Raw genomic sequence first — 15137 nt, forward strand, 5'->3', positions numbered from 1 at the left:
ACCTTCAAGGACTTTTGTTTTGAAAATCGAGACCGGAAGCGACAGACTGAAGCTAGATTCCAGTTGATACCAATGGTTGATTTGCTTGCCGGGATACGAAGTGAATGGATAGTGCGGGCGTCGTGTTTACGGTAATGCTGGGATTTTGCATTTGTAAACGCAACAACGATTTTAGGATAACTTATTCGACGTATGCACATTTCTTCAGTTGTAGGGTTTACGACAGTTAAAGCGCATTTGAAAGAAATAATTAATGTTGTCTCGTTGAAATGACTCATAAGATTTTTTGGGCTAACTACTAGCAACCGTGACTGTATTGTTTTCTAAAACTCATTTTTAAACCATTAAAAGAACGATTATATGATTATGTACTAATCAGTATTTTAAATTCGACTAACGTTACAAATATGTTTTTAACATATCTACATGATAAACTCAGCAGCTCATCTAGGAACAAAAGCTACTAGTTTTAGTGTCCTGACAACCGTTAATGTTACAGTCAGCTGCGACCAGAAACAATAGAGGATTAAACGAGTTTACTTTATAATGTGTCGTTAAATTGAAGGTATTTACCCTTGTCATAACCCTTGTTACCGTATTTGAATGAGATGACACTAATGCGAGAAGCATCGCTACCTGATAGTAGTAGAAAATACCTTCAGGTTTTTTTTTTTTTAAACTTTAATAGTCATTATTATTTGGTTAATATAAAAATGCATGCAAGATGAACGTCTGAAAAAGCTGTCCCATGGTAAAGCTATTGACTGAATTTTTTGTAGATCATGTGGTGTGAGCATTGCAGAGAATCCAGTACTATTCTGCAGCCAGTGTGATGTGCTCTTTGTTCGAAGTAAACGCGTTTATCATCTCTATTGCACGCGTCATTATGTCCTTTTTTATGTTGTACTTTTTCAGTAAGAACGTGAGAGGTCGTGAAGATGAGTTCTCAGCAGTATCCACGTCCAGGTCTGCCATCTGGTCTGGGACAAGGACAAACACCAGGCAGTAACACTACAGGACTTTCAGGAAGTCAAAAGAATACAGGTTTAAGATGCACTTATACAAACTAGTAGTAAACAAACCAGAGTCTCATGCCAACACCTCTGTAATGTTAATTAATGCTTAACAGATCATTATAAATGTTAGTTTATATACATTACCATTAAAATGTTTGGGGTCGGTAAAAAGTTTTTTTTAAAGAAGTTTGTTATGCTTTTCAATCTAATCACTCGAATATGTTGATCCAGTGCTCAAGAAATATTAATTATCATTATCAATGTTGAAAACAGTTGTGCACCTTAAAGGGTTAGTTCACTTCACACAAAAAAAGAAAATTCGGTCATTAATTACTCACCCTCATGTCAATCCAAACCAGTAAGACTTTTGTTCATCTTCGAAACACAAATGAAGATCTTTTTAAATGAAATCTGAGAGCTTTCTGTACTCTCCATTGACAGCCAAGCAACTACCACTTTGACGCTTCAAAAAGTTCACAAAGAGATTGTAAAACTAATCTATATTAATTGAGCGGTTTAGTCCACATTTTCTGAAGAGACACGATCACTTTATATGATAAACGGATTGAATTTAGGCTTTTATTCACATATAAACATTCATCAACTCACACATCAGTTGTGTTAAACGGAAGCCCAAGCATGTTTGCTTGATGTGTGAGAGCCAATGAGGTTCATTCTCGTGTTACGCAGCACTTTTGAGCTTTCGGAAGAACCAGTGAGGTTCATTATCGTGTTTTACAGCGCGTTTGAGCTTATCAAGAACCAATGCGGTTCATTCTCTGATTTAGTCCAATTTAGTCCACTCATTCTCGGTTTGGACTAAACCGCTCAATTCACAATTCGGATTATATTTATGATCTCTTTGTTAAATAGCTGCCAAAGGAGGGACAGAAAGCTCTCAGATTTCAGCAAAAAGATCTGTATTTTAAAGATGAACGAATTTCTTGCGCGTTTGGAATGACATGAGGGAGAGTAATTAAAATGACAGAATTTTATTTTTTGGGTGAACTAACCCTTAAATATTTTAGTGGAAACCATAATACTTGGTTTCATTTATTTGAAACAAAAATCTTTTGAAACATTATTAATGTCTTAACTGTCACTTTTGATCAATTTAATGTGTTCTTGTTGACCCTAAACTTTTAAACAGTTGTATTATATAGTGTATAACAAGTCATTAAACACTTCACACCATCAATATTGACTTAATGTGGTTTCATTAAGGAGGACATGAAGACTCTAATCATGCTCCGCGTGAGCTGATGTCCAGTGGAGCCACAGCGTTCAGAGATGACAAGCAGGAGACTGTAGTGGTGCGACCCTACCCCCAACCCCAGACTCATCCCTTACCCCACGGAATAGCTCCGACTCTGCCCCCTCCTCTCCCTCAGCACCTCCCCATCCAGTCAGGCACATCCGTCTCTGTGTCGGCAGCACCATCCCACCTCCCACAGGGCCTTTCCCTAGCCTTCACTGAGGGTCCTCAGAAGGTACACGGGTTTGGGGCCTTTGATGCTTAAAATCCCCTCAATCCCTCTTGACTTCTCCCTGAAAATGTCAAATGTAAAAAGGCAAATATTTGCATACATTACTCTCCTCTTTACTCCAGCCTGGCCTGAAGACGGCCATGCCAAGCCGTGTGATAGCTCCAGCACCTGTGTCAACACCGGGCCACCTCACCCTCCCGTCTAAGGTGCCTGCTCATATCACCGCTACCATGGAGTCTACACAGGCCTCTGGTATTCCTGTGGCAACCATCAGTGGTCAGCAGGTTGGTAATGCTTTTAGATAAATATAATTCAATTTTGCTGCATTAGAAGTTAATTGGTTATATAATAAACATAATAAAATATGGCACACTGTGGCATTTTGTTGCTGGTGTTTTTATTTTTTTATTTTTTTTATTAATAATTTATGGAGTTATTGAATTCTGTCATTATTCTCTCATAATTATTTACCTAGATAAACATTTGCATAGAAACATTTAATTTAAATTAATGCACATTCTTCAAAAAACAGTATCCGATATATTTTATGTATTCTGAAAAAAATTTATTAAAGGACTCAGTTAAGATCTCATATTTCCCCATGTGTTGGACTTGCTGTGACCTTCAGTTTGGTTTTAATTGTTTTGGTCACAATAAGGGTCACACTGGTAACCTGCATCATCTAATGACGAACGTGCAGATCATCCGCAGTGGAGCCCCTGCGCTCCAGATCGGATCCTCCGCTGCTCCTCCGCATCCTTTCACCTCCCATTTACCCAGAGGTGAGTTTACAGATATATGCATCTCATATCAAACAAATTTGTGTTGGCGCACTAACTGATTTTGTTTTGTTATCGCAGGAGCGGCTGCTGCGGCTGTGATGTCAAGCTCCAAAGGAACCACAGTGCTGAGACCAGCAGCTGGTCCGAGCTCCGCCACGGGGCAGCCTACAGTTCAGCACATTATCCATCAACCTATTCAGGTTAATACAGCTAACACATTTTGGGATCTATTTAAACACTGATTTGTTTACAAAGCCTGATGCATTTCATGCATATCTGTTTGTGTTACAGTCTAGGCCTATAGTCACTACCTCTACAGCTGTTCTGCCTACAGTGGCTCCAGTGAATGCCACCAGACCTCAGTCTCCGGTCATCACCACAGTGGCTGCCCACTCTGGAGACATGGTACACGGGTAAGATGCATCCACTTTAGATAAAGCACATGCACTGAATGTATAGTAGTTGAACTGTAGAAAATGTTTTGTCTTTCTGGATTCTAGTCGTACAGCGGTGACGATCCACCCACCCCAAGCGACCTTGAGTATCCAACGTCCTCCACCCTCACGCGACACACCCACGCGGATCACCCTGCCCTCCCACCCTGCCATTGCTGCTCAGAAAGCCCTTCCTCACTCTGCACAGGTTGAAAGCATTCTGCCCTGTCCTTTTGGAAATATATAAAAAAAAATACTAAGCATAAGGAAAGTTATACCTCTTTTTTTCTCTGTCTTAGAAACCCATTTTCAGCACTGTGACACCTGTTGCTGCCGCAACAGTGGCTCCAATTCAGGCCACCAATACTGCACCATCACCCTCTACAACAGGTGATAAGTCTACTCTATACACCTGTGATTCAGAAGCATCTATGCACATCGCATAGACTATTGTGTTTACAGATGTATTATAGTACTGAGGATCTGATATGTTATTTTAACACCTTTTTTAAAGGCTCCACCCCCCACACTCAATTATCCAGTAGCAACATTGTCACCATGACGGTGGCCTCCCACTCCTCTCATGCCTCAGCAGTGACCACATCCACTATCCCTGTGGGTAAGTTACCTTTTGCTCATCTGCTTTGGGATTGCTTTTTTCTATTACCACAGAAATATGGTTATAATATCTAATATTGTAAATGGGGTCGCACTCCAAATGAGAAGCACCATATTGTGTCGTGCCATGGTTTAAAATATTCAAACACATTGTTTTCAATGAGTGTATGCACTCCAGCAGTGCCAGTCGGCATCTGTCCGCGGCACCCAGCTATGGCTCTTAGACAAACTTGAGCAAATCCAAATAGATACTTCTGATCCTAGGCCAAATCTGATCAAATGTGAAACCAATAGGCACAGTAAAGTAAACTTAAAACAAAAAAAGCAAAAGTAAAACTTGCACAGTTTTCATTTTCCATGACTAATCTACAAGAGAAGCCTTAATGATATAACAACTAACTCTGATTTAAAGGTTCTTGGATACACAGATTATTTAAAAAATTTATTTACAAATGCAAAAAAGGTCTGCACTCTGTCGAAAATTATTGTTTACAATAAAATATTTTTACTGTCGAAGGCAGAGCCAAAACGTTTCCTAACTATCTCCGATTTACAATATAAGATTTTTAGAGTGCAGACCTTTTTTGCATTTTTGGATTGATACTTGGGTCTCAGCACCTAATTAGCTGGGAGAGCGCGGTGAGTGTGTTGATAAAAACTTTATTTACAAAACATAGTTTGTTGCTAGTGAGTGACATGCAGGCTCAGCGTGTGCACAGTCAAATGAGCGAGGAACGCAAGAAAAACACTGAAAAGGTAGATTTGGTTGCAGAAAGACTCGTATAAGAGGTGTTTAAATGAGTCACTGCACAGATGAAATCTGCTCAAATTGGCATTTTTGTGATTTGTAACCAACAAAGTTTAGACAAGGTGTAAATCAGATGTTCTTTGTGCTGTGCTGTCCGCTTCATTGATTAGTATAACGAAAGTTTTCACATGAGTGACATCTTCAGTGATTATACAGGAAGCGCGTTTTATTTGCTTTCTGTTTATAATTCATTTACAATTTAAATTCAAGTTTTATTTTTCATGCTTCTAAGAGGACCAACGGCCACGTACAGACCGCAAAGTTTCAGGAGTGACGCATGCATTTAAATGCAGTTGCGTGTGTGTGTCACTGACGAAATTGCAATGACTGGCAGTGGGAACCATAGCAATATTTTGGCGCCTAGTGACTTAATGAAAAACTTGGGGATGCAACACCAGTTTAACATGTTTGGTGGTTCTGTTTGTTACCAAATAATATTAGGGGCCGTTTACACAACACAATTTTCAACTAAATTTGCATTTTGGATGTTTTGGGGGCTTGAAAACACAACATTTTGAAAACGTTTTTAAAGTGTTAGTTTTTGAAAACGATACCATTATTTTCTCCACGTAAACTACAAAAACGTGAATTTGTGAGAACAGTGATGTCATGCTCATGCATATTACGAGTTGTTCATTCTATAGGCACGTAGTGTTTCTTTACAAAGTGACATTGCCAATGCCAACTACTGGCCTGGCACCAGATTTTAGTAATTTTTGCGGGTCCATTTCGGGGATCATTTTGACAACGTTGTCGTCTGTACGCAAAAAACACAAAGGAAAAACTTTTCAGATTTCAGTGCATCGTTGTCGTGTAAACGTACTCGGTGACCAAAAAGACGCATTATGTCCGGCAGTTGTACTGATTTTAAACAGGGCCCTCTCCTGAAGATAGGATCCCTCTCCTCTATAACCTAAAGAATATGACATGCAGTTGCCTTGCCTTGCTAATTGATGACATTAATAATCGCAATCACAAGATCAAGAGAAACAATCAACAATTATGATTTTTGTCATCATAGTGCAGCAGAAAAAAGTCCAAATCAAAAAAGTTTTCTAATGCAGATGCACTCCCCTGCAAAATCACACAAATCATTCTAGAATGATTAATTCTTTCCAAATCTAGCTATACAAGTCATCTGGTAAAATTGTTTTCATATCGTTAAACATTCAGCAGTAAAACAAAATATCGCAAATGTCTTTTTTTCAATATCGTGCAGCCCTAATTGATTTCATTCCTTCCCCATTCAAACCGATATGAACTGTTCTTGTATGGCTGGAAATATCTGCCTGGGGGCATAACAACTGTCTTTGCAGAGTGAACCGACTTGCTCTTTAAAGTGACTTTAGTTGAATGCTGGAAAAATGTACTATTTGCATATTTTTAACAGATACTTTAGCAGAAACACAAATAGTTATAATCGAAAACCTGCACCACTGCCTACAACCTAACTATGATGCCTTTATATACTTGCAACAGAGCAGTTGTTTGCATTGTTTTCTAGGAAGATTTTGCTTGTAAAATGGTTACATTTTTACCTGAAGGAATTGTCTGTTGGTTTTGCCCCCTCTGTCACTCTTAGCTAAAGTCGTTCCACAGCCCAACACACACATATCACCACGTATCCAGTCTGAATACACTGGAGAAAGGGGCAACCTCATCCCTATCTCTGGTCATCGCTCCTCTCCCAACCCCATAACCATGGAGAACCGCAATGACAACAGGTATAAATCATTTCCATTCAATATATTGAAGAAATGATGCTCCTTTCCACCTACTTTACATTTGAAATGTGTTTTTGGCCGCAAACTGGCAATCTCCAGATCAGGTTTATTCTGTTTGCCCTGCTTTTAATAAGGTGTTTTATGGCTCCCCACAGACAATCTGTTCCAGTGCAGTTTCAGTACTTTCTGCCTACCTACCCATCAGCACCATATCCGCTGACCCACACTTACACCCCTATCACCAGCTCTGTGTCATCCATACGCCCTTACCCAGGTAACATGTGGTGCTTACATTAATATTAGATCAAGCTAAATGATTTTCCTGCACATGAAACGTGATTTGAAATTGGTGGGTACTAGTACATTTTGGCTTTAGGTTGTTAACATTTGTTTGTCGTGTGGACACAGTTACTGCACAGGCGCCCAGTGCAGCCATGCCTGCTCAAGCCAGTGTAGGAGTTGCATCTGCAGTTCATCTGAACTCTATGCAGCTGATGACGGTGGACCGCATCACCCAGATCAACACTCAGAACATTCAGCCAGGTGCCATGGCAGCACAGGGCATCCAGCCCACTCCCATCCAAGCCCAGGGCCTCCATACGTCTGCCCAGATCACCACCACAAGCATTCAGCCTACACCGATCAACCAACAACAACCCCCAACAGAGTCTAAAGCTTCAGGTGAGGAGCCTCAGATCAGTTCTGAATCTAACATTAGGGTCCACCTTTAGTTCTTTGCATGTTTATACCAAACAACTGCATACAAACCTTTCTTAAAGTGAAACATTAGTAGTGATGAGTGTCTTTCTATGGTGTTTTTCTTCAGTTGTACTGGCCGATGGTTCCACTCTAGTGGCTAACTCTATTAGCAATCCGTTCAACAACAGTCAGCCTGCCACCACTGTGGCCCAGACGCACAGTCAGAGTGCCAACGCTGCAACCCCCTCCCTTGTGACGTCCCCTCGACCCAGCATTCTACGCAAAAAACCTGCACATGAAGGGTAAACATGACAAACTCAATATTGTCATGTTCTTGGCAGTATTGCTCAAGTGTATATCTCATTGAGATGTCCTAATTACTAACAATAATTAATAAATCATATTTTAGAATATTTTTTTCATTGTGAAATTTTCTTCCCAAATACTAATATCTGTAATGCAAAAAAAAAGTTTTCATTACTTAAATGCACTAATGAAAATCATCTTGTCTAGACACAATGATTTATAAAATGATAAACAAATGACACAATGATAAATAATGATTGTACAATGATAATTGTACTTAACAATTTAAATCTTTTGTCACTCACATTACAGAAGAAGAATGTAGGCAATTGCTTAATTATCATTAAGATAGTGGCCCAAAGAAAAAAATAATTTTACCACATTTTGGTACTAAAATAGGCATTATTTTCTTTACTTAAGAGATAATTTTTTTATTTTCCCTTTCTGAATTTGGTGTGAATTATGACCTATACTTTTCATGTTCAGTGTTAAGAGTCGGTGTTAAAACTATTTTAATAGTTTAGTTTTATTTAACAATGACAATGCTGATGAGAATCTCCTGTAAAATGTTTCTACTATGTTCTTCTATATTTTAATTAGTAGTTTAACATTTGTTCAGAAGAAAAATTGACATTCTCAAGATTAATCAGTCTCTTTGGTTTCTTAAAGTGCTGCAGTTAGGAAGAACCTGATCCCTTGTCATCTCAGTGACTCCACAACCTCTAGAATTGATGGACACATCAGGAGTGCATCAGGATCACCTCGTCCTGCAGGGTATGAAGTATTCAAATTGATTTTGAGATCATTTACCCTTCTCTTTGTAGTATCACATGGTCTTAAATTGCAGCTCAGCTTTATAAACACTAAATCTCCAAACCCTCTGACAGAGTGAAGCCCAAACCTGACATCCACATGAGCCTCGTTCCATCAATAGCTGCAGCTATAGAGGCTATTCCTAGCCAGGGAAATGAACAGCAACCGCAACACTTGGGACCACCTCCCTCCCAGCTGGTCTCTCAACCTCTCCCCTCCCTCCTGACGTCAGCCACGCCTCCCTCTCAACCCACTCCTGCGATATCAGCCATACCCCCTGCCATGGCAATCACCCCGCCAATCCCCTCCATGGCCAATGTAGTGGCCCCTCCCACTCAGCCAGCAGCCAGCACCACTTCAGCATGTGCCATCAGCTCCACCCTTCCAGAGATGAATATTAAGCAAGAGGCGGAGCCTATTGAAACTACAAAACCAGGTGAGATCTTTTTGCAAACAAGGTTTTACATTAGTAGTCAACCTATATATTAAAATTGAGATTCATTTATTCAACCTGTATTTTACAAACTCTTCCCAGTGCTACAGTGTGTATAAATTGAAACAATGAAAAGAAAACGATGTAATGTATGTATCAACTGATTTAACTGATAAGGCAGTGTCTTTCACCTCAAACCCTCTCAGTGGCATCAGGGCCAAACAGTGGTGCACAGATGTTGGCCGTCCCTGCTACAGACGTCACCCTGGGAGCCTCACCCAGAAAGAAGCCCCGCAAGCAACAGCACATCATTTCCACAGAGGAGAGCGAGATGATGGAGACCAATAGCACAGATGAGGAGAAATTCCCACCCAAACCCCTCAGCCTACGTGCAGAGAAACGCAAGTCCCCTCCTAAAGAATACATTGGTAAGCTTCTGTATGGTTTTTAGAAAGTTAGGATGAGTTACCAAGATCTAAAAAGGTTCTTGAATCTGAGGTTCGATAATTGAGATTTTTTTTGACAATTAGGACAATCAGGTTAATTATTTCACATTGTTAGAATCAACATAACTTAAATTCTCTACAACAAATACTAATAATCTACCGATTCTGCCAAAAATGTTCGATTTTATCCCGCTCTCGCCCGAAACTTTCATGTTTTGTCCCTTTCCCGCCTGCAAAAGCCCTTAGGAAAGGGTATTGGCTGATTTATCAATCCCAGTCTGGTTCGATTCTGTCTTGTTCCGGTGTCTATAGGCTTTTTTCCCTTAATTTCCACAGGCACAATGCTTCATATCTCCAGTTACAGACTTCTGCGTGCTGTCTCCCCCTTCCCGTGCAGATATCAGTATCTTCCCTCCCACAGCCGCACTCAGCAATTCAAAACTCATCCTGCTCCACACTCTGATACAGACCTCTAATATATAGGTCAATGTTTTATTCTTTGAAATAAATAAATAGAATTGGCATAAATTCGCTAGTCAAGTTACCTTTATTTATATAGTGCTTTATATACTACAGATTGTTTCAAAGCAGTTTTACTGGGATAAACAGGAAAACAATTATTCAATTAATTCAATTCTGTTGAAAAGCAGCTCTAAAAGCTCTAAAAAACAAAAATAATAAGCAGAAGCTGAAATAAGTGTTGATTCAGTTCGGTTCAATAACTGTAAAGTTAATAAATTATGGAATGAGTTCAATTCATCTATAAAGCAGCTCTGGAGGAAAAATGATCCAGCTCAGTTCTGTTCAGTTCTCATCCGATAGTGTCAGTGCATTCAAATCAATGATATTGCTGAATGTTGAGTGTCCCAAACTAAGCAAGCCAAAAGGCGAAAGTGGCAAGGAACCCAAACTCCATTGGTGACAAACGGAGAAAAAAATCCTTGTGAGAAAACCAGGTTTAATCGGGGGACAGGAAGAGAACTGCAAATACTACCATGATATTTCACATTTAATTTCACATCTTTAAAAGTGTAGTTTTATCATTTAAATAAATCATTAAAATATTAAAATAGTTAATTTTAATCTACATTGCAGAAGGCTACTACTTGTTGGGGGAAGATTGCCATGAAATTTCTGTCCTCATATTTTTGAATTAGTTGAACACAGTTTTTTTGTATTTTAATTTAACTTTTTTTTTAAATTAATCAAAAAAATGTTTCACTTCTTTCTCTATGAAACATCTTAAAACTTACTGCCTTCTACTTGTGAAAGTCCAGTAGTGTACTAACCTTTGTGCTAAGTAGTACATTATGAAATGGCAATGGTGACGGTGTTGTAACATAATTGAACAGGGGCCAAATGTAATAATATTGTTGGAATACGATAAACCAACATAGTGATAAAGATCAGAATCATCTTGGCAGTTCTTAAGTTGTTCTGGAGATGACTAGATTCTGCAGTTGCTCTGATGGCAGCAATTGTGCGACTAGCTGTAGTTTTGACTTATCACAAGTTGTGTAATGATTTGTGTTCACTTTAAGAAACTCAGTTTCAGTACAAGACATTTTGGCTCCTTTGATGCCAGAATTTAGTGTATCTGTTTCACTGCAGATGAAGAGGGAGTTCGGTATGTTCCTACCCGAGTTCGGCCTCCGGTCACTCTGCTGCGCCACTACCGCAACCCCTGGAAAGCAGCGTACCACCACTTTCAGAGATACACTGACATCCGTGTCAAGGGTCTGTCTAGGCTCATCACACAATATCTCATTGTCCATTTTGCATTAATACAATAAATATAGTCTGTCATCAGTCATTCATTAATACCAGCTTGTGCTATCCAATCAGAAGACAAGAAGGGAACCCTGCAGGATGTGGCCAATCAGAAGGGAGTGGCATGCAGAGCCCAGGGCTGGAAGATTCACCTCTGTGCAGCTCAGCTCATGCAGCTGGTAAAACTTTCTCTGAAGCTTTAATTCTTCACCATTAACTGGCACTAATTCAGACAAAACAGTGGATGTGTTTTTGTCACCTGCCTGCAGACTAATCTGGAGCATGATGTCTATAGTCGTCTGACGACTCTCCAGGAAGGCCTGGTTCCGAAGAAGAAGGCCGGAGCAGATGATGATATTCACCGTATAAATGAGCTCATACAGGTGAGAGCCACTGATCACCTTTAACCACACATGATCACTTTGAAATAGGTTATCAGCAAGATTCAAATTTTAGCTTGCTTCATGTGGAGATCTATCATTATGTGCACAATATATTGGTACAATGTTAGTTATCTGATATTAGAGTTTTTTTGTTTTTAATTATTATTATTCATTTGTATCGATCAATATTGGATATTACATGCTTATTTCCTCTATTTTTACATTTAGATTACTATGAGTCAGTATTGTGTCATTGCAATGCTGACTTAAAGTTAATCTTTAAAACAGCAGAAAATGTATTAATTTAAATTGTATAATAATTTAATAACCTTGTTAAATGTAATCTTTAGCAAATCTCAAAATGAATATCCATTTTCATATTGTACATGGTGTGATGCTTAAGTTGACTTGTAGCATTTAAAACAATTAATTTTAATTTTGTTTTATTTTGTTTTATTTAGACCGAACAGTGTATTCTTTTAATATCGGCCTATTTATTGGTTATTGGTCATAACCAGAACCAGAACATCTGTGCATCACTACTTATCATTATATATATAAAAAAATAATTTTTCTTAATATTCTTATTTTCTATACTGATTATTGGTCTACTCATTCAGGCAAACTAAAATTTTGTCAATTTTAAAAATATGTACCACAGTTTCCTCCAAAGAATAAAAAAATAAAAAAAGTAATCTCACAATTCTGAATTTTTTCTCAGTCAGATGTAAACTCGCAATTGTGAGATAAAAAGTCGCAATTATCTTTTAAAATGTTTTATTCTGTGGCGGAAACAAGCTTCCATAGTCTTCAGTGTCACATGATCCTTCAGAAATCATTCTAATATGCTGATTTGCTGCTCAAGAAACATTTTTTATTATTATCAATGTTGAAAACGGTTGTGCAGCTTAATATTATGGAAACCGTAATATATGTATTTTTTATTAAGTTATTTTTACACTTTTTTTTAACAAAGTTTAAGCATTTATTTGAAATAGAAATCTTGAATTGCATCATAAATGTTTTATTGTCAGTTTTGATCAATTTAATGCATCTTAATTTCTTAAAAATAAATAAATAAAAAATCGTTCTGACCCCAAACGTTTGAGTGGTAGTTACTCAATTGATGTTAATCATAATACTGTTTCACTGCATAGGGCAACATGCAGCGCTGCAAGCTGGTGATGGACCAGATCACTGAGGCCCGTGATTCCATGTTAAAGGTGCTGGATCACAAGGAGCGTGTCATGAAGCTGCTCAACAAGAACAGCAGCGCTAAGAAGCTCAATAAGCTGAAGCGTAAGGACAGAGCGTGAGATACACGGACTGGGACTGGGTTCAGCATGAGCACATGACCTCTAGCATGCAGGCACACTGCCCTGGCTCACTCGGCCTCTACCAGAAGAGATTCACTTCGAGTCCTGATCTGATGGCAAGACGTCTTTATCTGGCAAGCCCTTCCTCTCCCAGCACACATAGAAGCTCTAGGGAACGACAATGTTAAATTAACCACAACATGCATCTCTAACTGTATCTTCAGTAAAATAGGAACGTATAAAAAAAAACGTTTTTTTGTTTGTTTTTAAACAAGACAACTCGGTCACAAAGAGATCATTTTAGGGAAGTCATTGGATGTTGAAGATTCCATTTTAAAATTGTACATAAGCAGATATCAGTAAAAGCAATGCTGTACGTCTATATATTATATTCACCAGTTTTTCATTTGGGTGCCTTGAACGGATGACCTGGTATTGACATTTGACTGATGGCAGTGTTTCGTAATGGCTGTTCTTCACACCGAAAGGTTTCCATTTTGTATGGTAGCACTTGAAACAATAAGAATTGAGAAGCCATAACAACACCATCCTCGCTGTCCTAAAGGAACAAAGACTGAAGTATTTTACCACATATGATTTGTGGGAAACGTTAAAGGTGCTTTGGTGAAATGGAGTATTGTGCCTTTCTGTGTGCCTCATAAAACATGGGTTTGGTGTGATGGAAGCAGATTTTCTGCGAAGGTTAAATGGAGTCTGAATGTCTGAATCATATTACGTTCTCCCGTCACTGTCTGTCGATTTGTGAGGATTTTTTCCATTTATCATCAGTCTTGCAAGCACTGGCTTTCTAGTTTGGCTCTTTTGTCAGGGGTGGTGGGGGGGGGTTAATTTGTGCATTCAGGGTGGTGAGAATCATGTTCAGATATGACGTCAAATTTATGACGTCAGAATTTAAAGGAGAGATTGGTAAGTTAAACCTAAGTATATATATAAATATAAAAAATAAGCCCTCTTCCATTTTTTTTTCTGTCTCAGTAAATGAACAATATTATGTTTATTTGTCCAGTTAAGTTGCTTGAAGCAGTGTCATTTGTGGCAAAGATAAAGCGTTGTATACTGTTTGATCACTCAGTTTAATTTTGAATGACATTTCATGTTGCACTCCACTGCTAAAGTAAAGAAACTTTCTACATGTATGTGGATGTGTTTTTTTTCTATAAAGTCTAATTTAACACTCAGTAATCTAGATACTGGTGTATTCCCTCCCCCCAAATCAAGCCACTGGTTACACAAAACCATGGTTTTACCACCATTTATACTTCTGTTCACTTCTGTTTTTATTTATTCAGTTTTTAAAGAAATTTATACTTTTATTCAGCAAGGATGCTGATCAAAAGTTACAGTTAAGGCGTTTATGATGTTACAATTAATTTCTATTTAAATGCAGTTTTTTTGTTTTTGTTTTTTGCTTAAATCATTCATTTACACAAAAACATTGAGAATAAGAAATGTTTGAGTACCAAATCAGAAGATTCTACATTTGAAAATAAAAATTTTAAATAAAGTTATTTGTAATTATATTTCACAATATAACTGTTTTTATAAAAAAGAAAGCAGCCTTGGCTAGCATAAGTGACTTTAAAAAGAAAACGTTTAACAGTTTTTAAAGACAGCAGTTGGCTTGCATGTTAAAGTTGTATAAGGCTAATTTGGAAATCGTTTACATTATTTTATGATTTACTGACTGGTCAAAACATTCAGCAATGTTAGTATGTACTAAACAAACACAAAGAAAAACAGTAATATTGAGAATACCAAAGCACTGTTTTCATTTTGAAAATTTTTTAAAATGTAATTTTTTCCTGTAATGCAAAGCTGAAAAACTGGTGCTGCTTATTGTGTTTTTCCCTTTCTGACAATGCAAAAGCGTTTTATCTATTAATGAAGTCACTGTCCAAATCAAGCTCCTCGTCTGGTTGTCTAGGGCCTGGTATTGAATGCATTTAGATAAGTAATGGTTATCGGTTCGTAGGGTGTGACTACCTTCAGAGTAATTTATACCTTTCCCACCTTTCTTAAGTAATTTTTATAGTTTTTCGAGTTAACCAGCTGCTTTGGATTGAGTCTTATCTCCATGGAGA

The 15137-nt window shown here is 38.1% G+C and overlaps 1 protein-coding gene across 3 annotated transcripts; it reads left to right on the forward strand.

Annotated features, from left to right (window-relative positions):
- Positions 1-34: 34 nt before the first annotated feature.
- Positions 35-14192, forward strand: sap130b (Sin3A-associated protein b). 3 transcript variants are annotated; one of them, XM_077226052.1, is made up of 21 exons: positions 35-131; positions 916-1044; positions 2241-2506; positions 2626-2787; positions 3162-3285; positions 3364-3485; positions 3577-3698; positions 3786-3927; positions 4019-4109; positions 4234-4338; positions 6728-6869; positions 7025-7143; positions 7278-7550; positions 7696-7870; positions 8544-8648; positions 8762-9123; positions 9327-9548; positions 11178-11303; positions 11412-11515; positions 11606-11719; positions 12877-14192. In XM_077226052.1, the coding sequence occupies exons 2-21, from the start codon at positions 939-941 to the stop codon at positions 13033-13035; spliced, it is 3141 nt and encodes a 1046-aa protein (XP_077082167.1). In that variant the 5' UTR covers positions 35-131; positions 916-938; the 3' UTR covers positions 13036-14192. The 3 variants fall into 3 exon arrangements, with proteins under 3 accessions (XP_077082167.1, XP_077082184.1, XP_077082175.1); XM_077226069.1 differs by lacking the exon at positions 35-131 and adding an exon at positions 480-565; XM_077226060.1 differs by lacking the exon at positions 35-131 and adding an exon at positions 535-662.
- Positions 14193-15137: the final 945 nt, after the last annotated feature.

The sequence above is a fragment of the Siphateles boraxobius genome, unplaced genomic scaffold (assembly GCF_051911475.1).
Source record: "Siphateles boraxobius isolate OS27281-9 unplaced genomic scaffold, OSU_SipBor_1 1, whole genome shotgun sequence".
NCBI lineage: Eukaryota > Metazoa > Chordata > Actinopteri > Cypriniformes > Leuciscidae > Siphateles > Siphateles boraxobius.

Bases quoted from the DNA above. Each gene is read 5' to 3' on its own strand.
- sap130b (XM_077226052.1), top strand. From the start codon at position 939: ATGAGTTCTCAGCAGTATCCACGTCCAGGTCTGCCATCTGGTCTGGGA. The intron at 2,788-3,161 runs GTTGGTAATGCT...GGTCACAATAAG, and splicing joins CAACCATCAGTGGTCAGCAG to GGTCACACTGGTAACCTGCA. The intron at 3,928-4,018 runs GTTGAAAGCATT...TCTCTGTCTTAG, and splicing joins CCCTTCCTCACTCTGCACAG to AAACCCATTTTCAGCACTGT.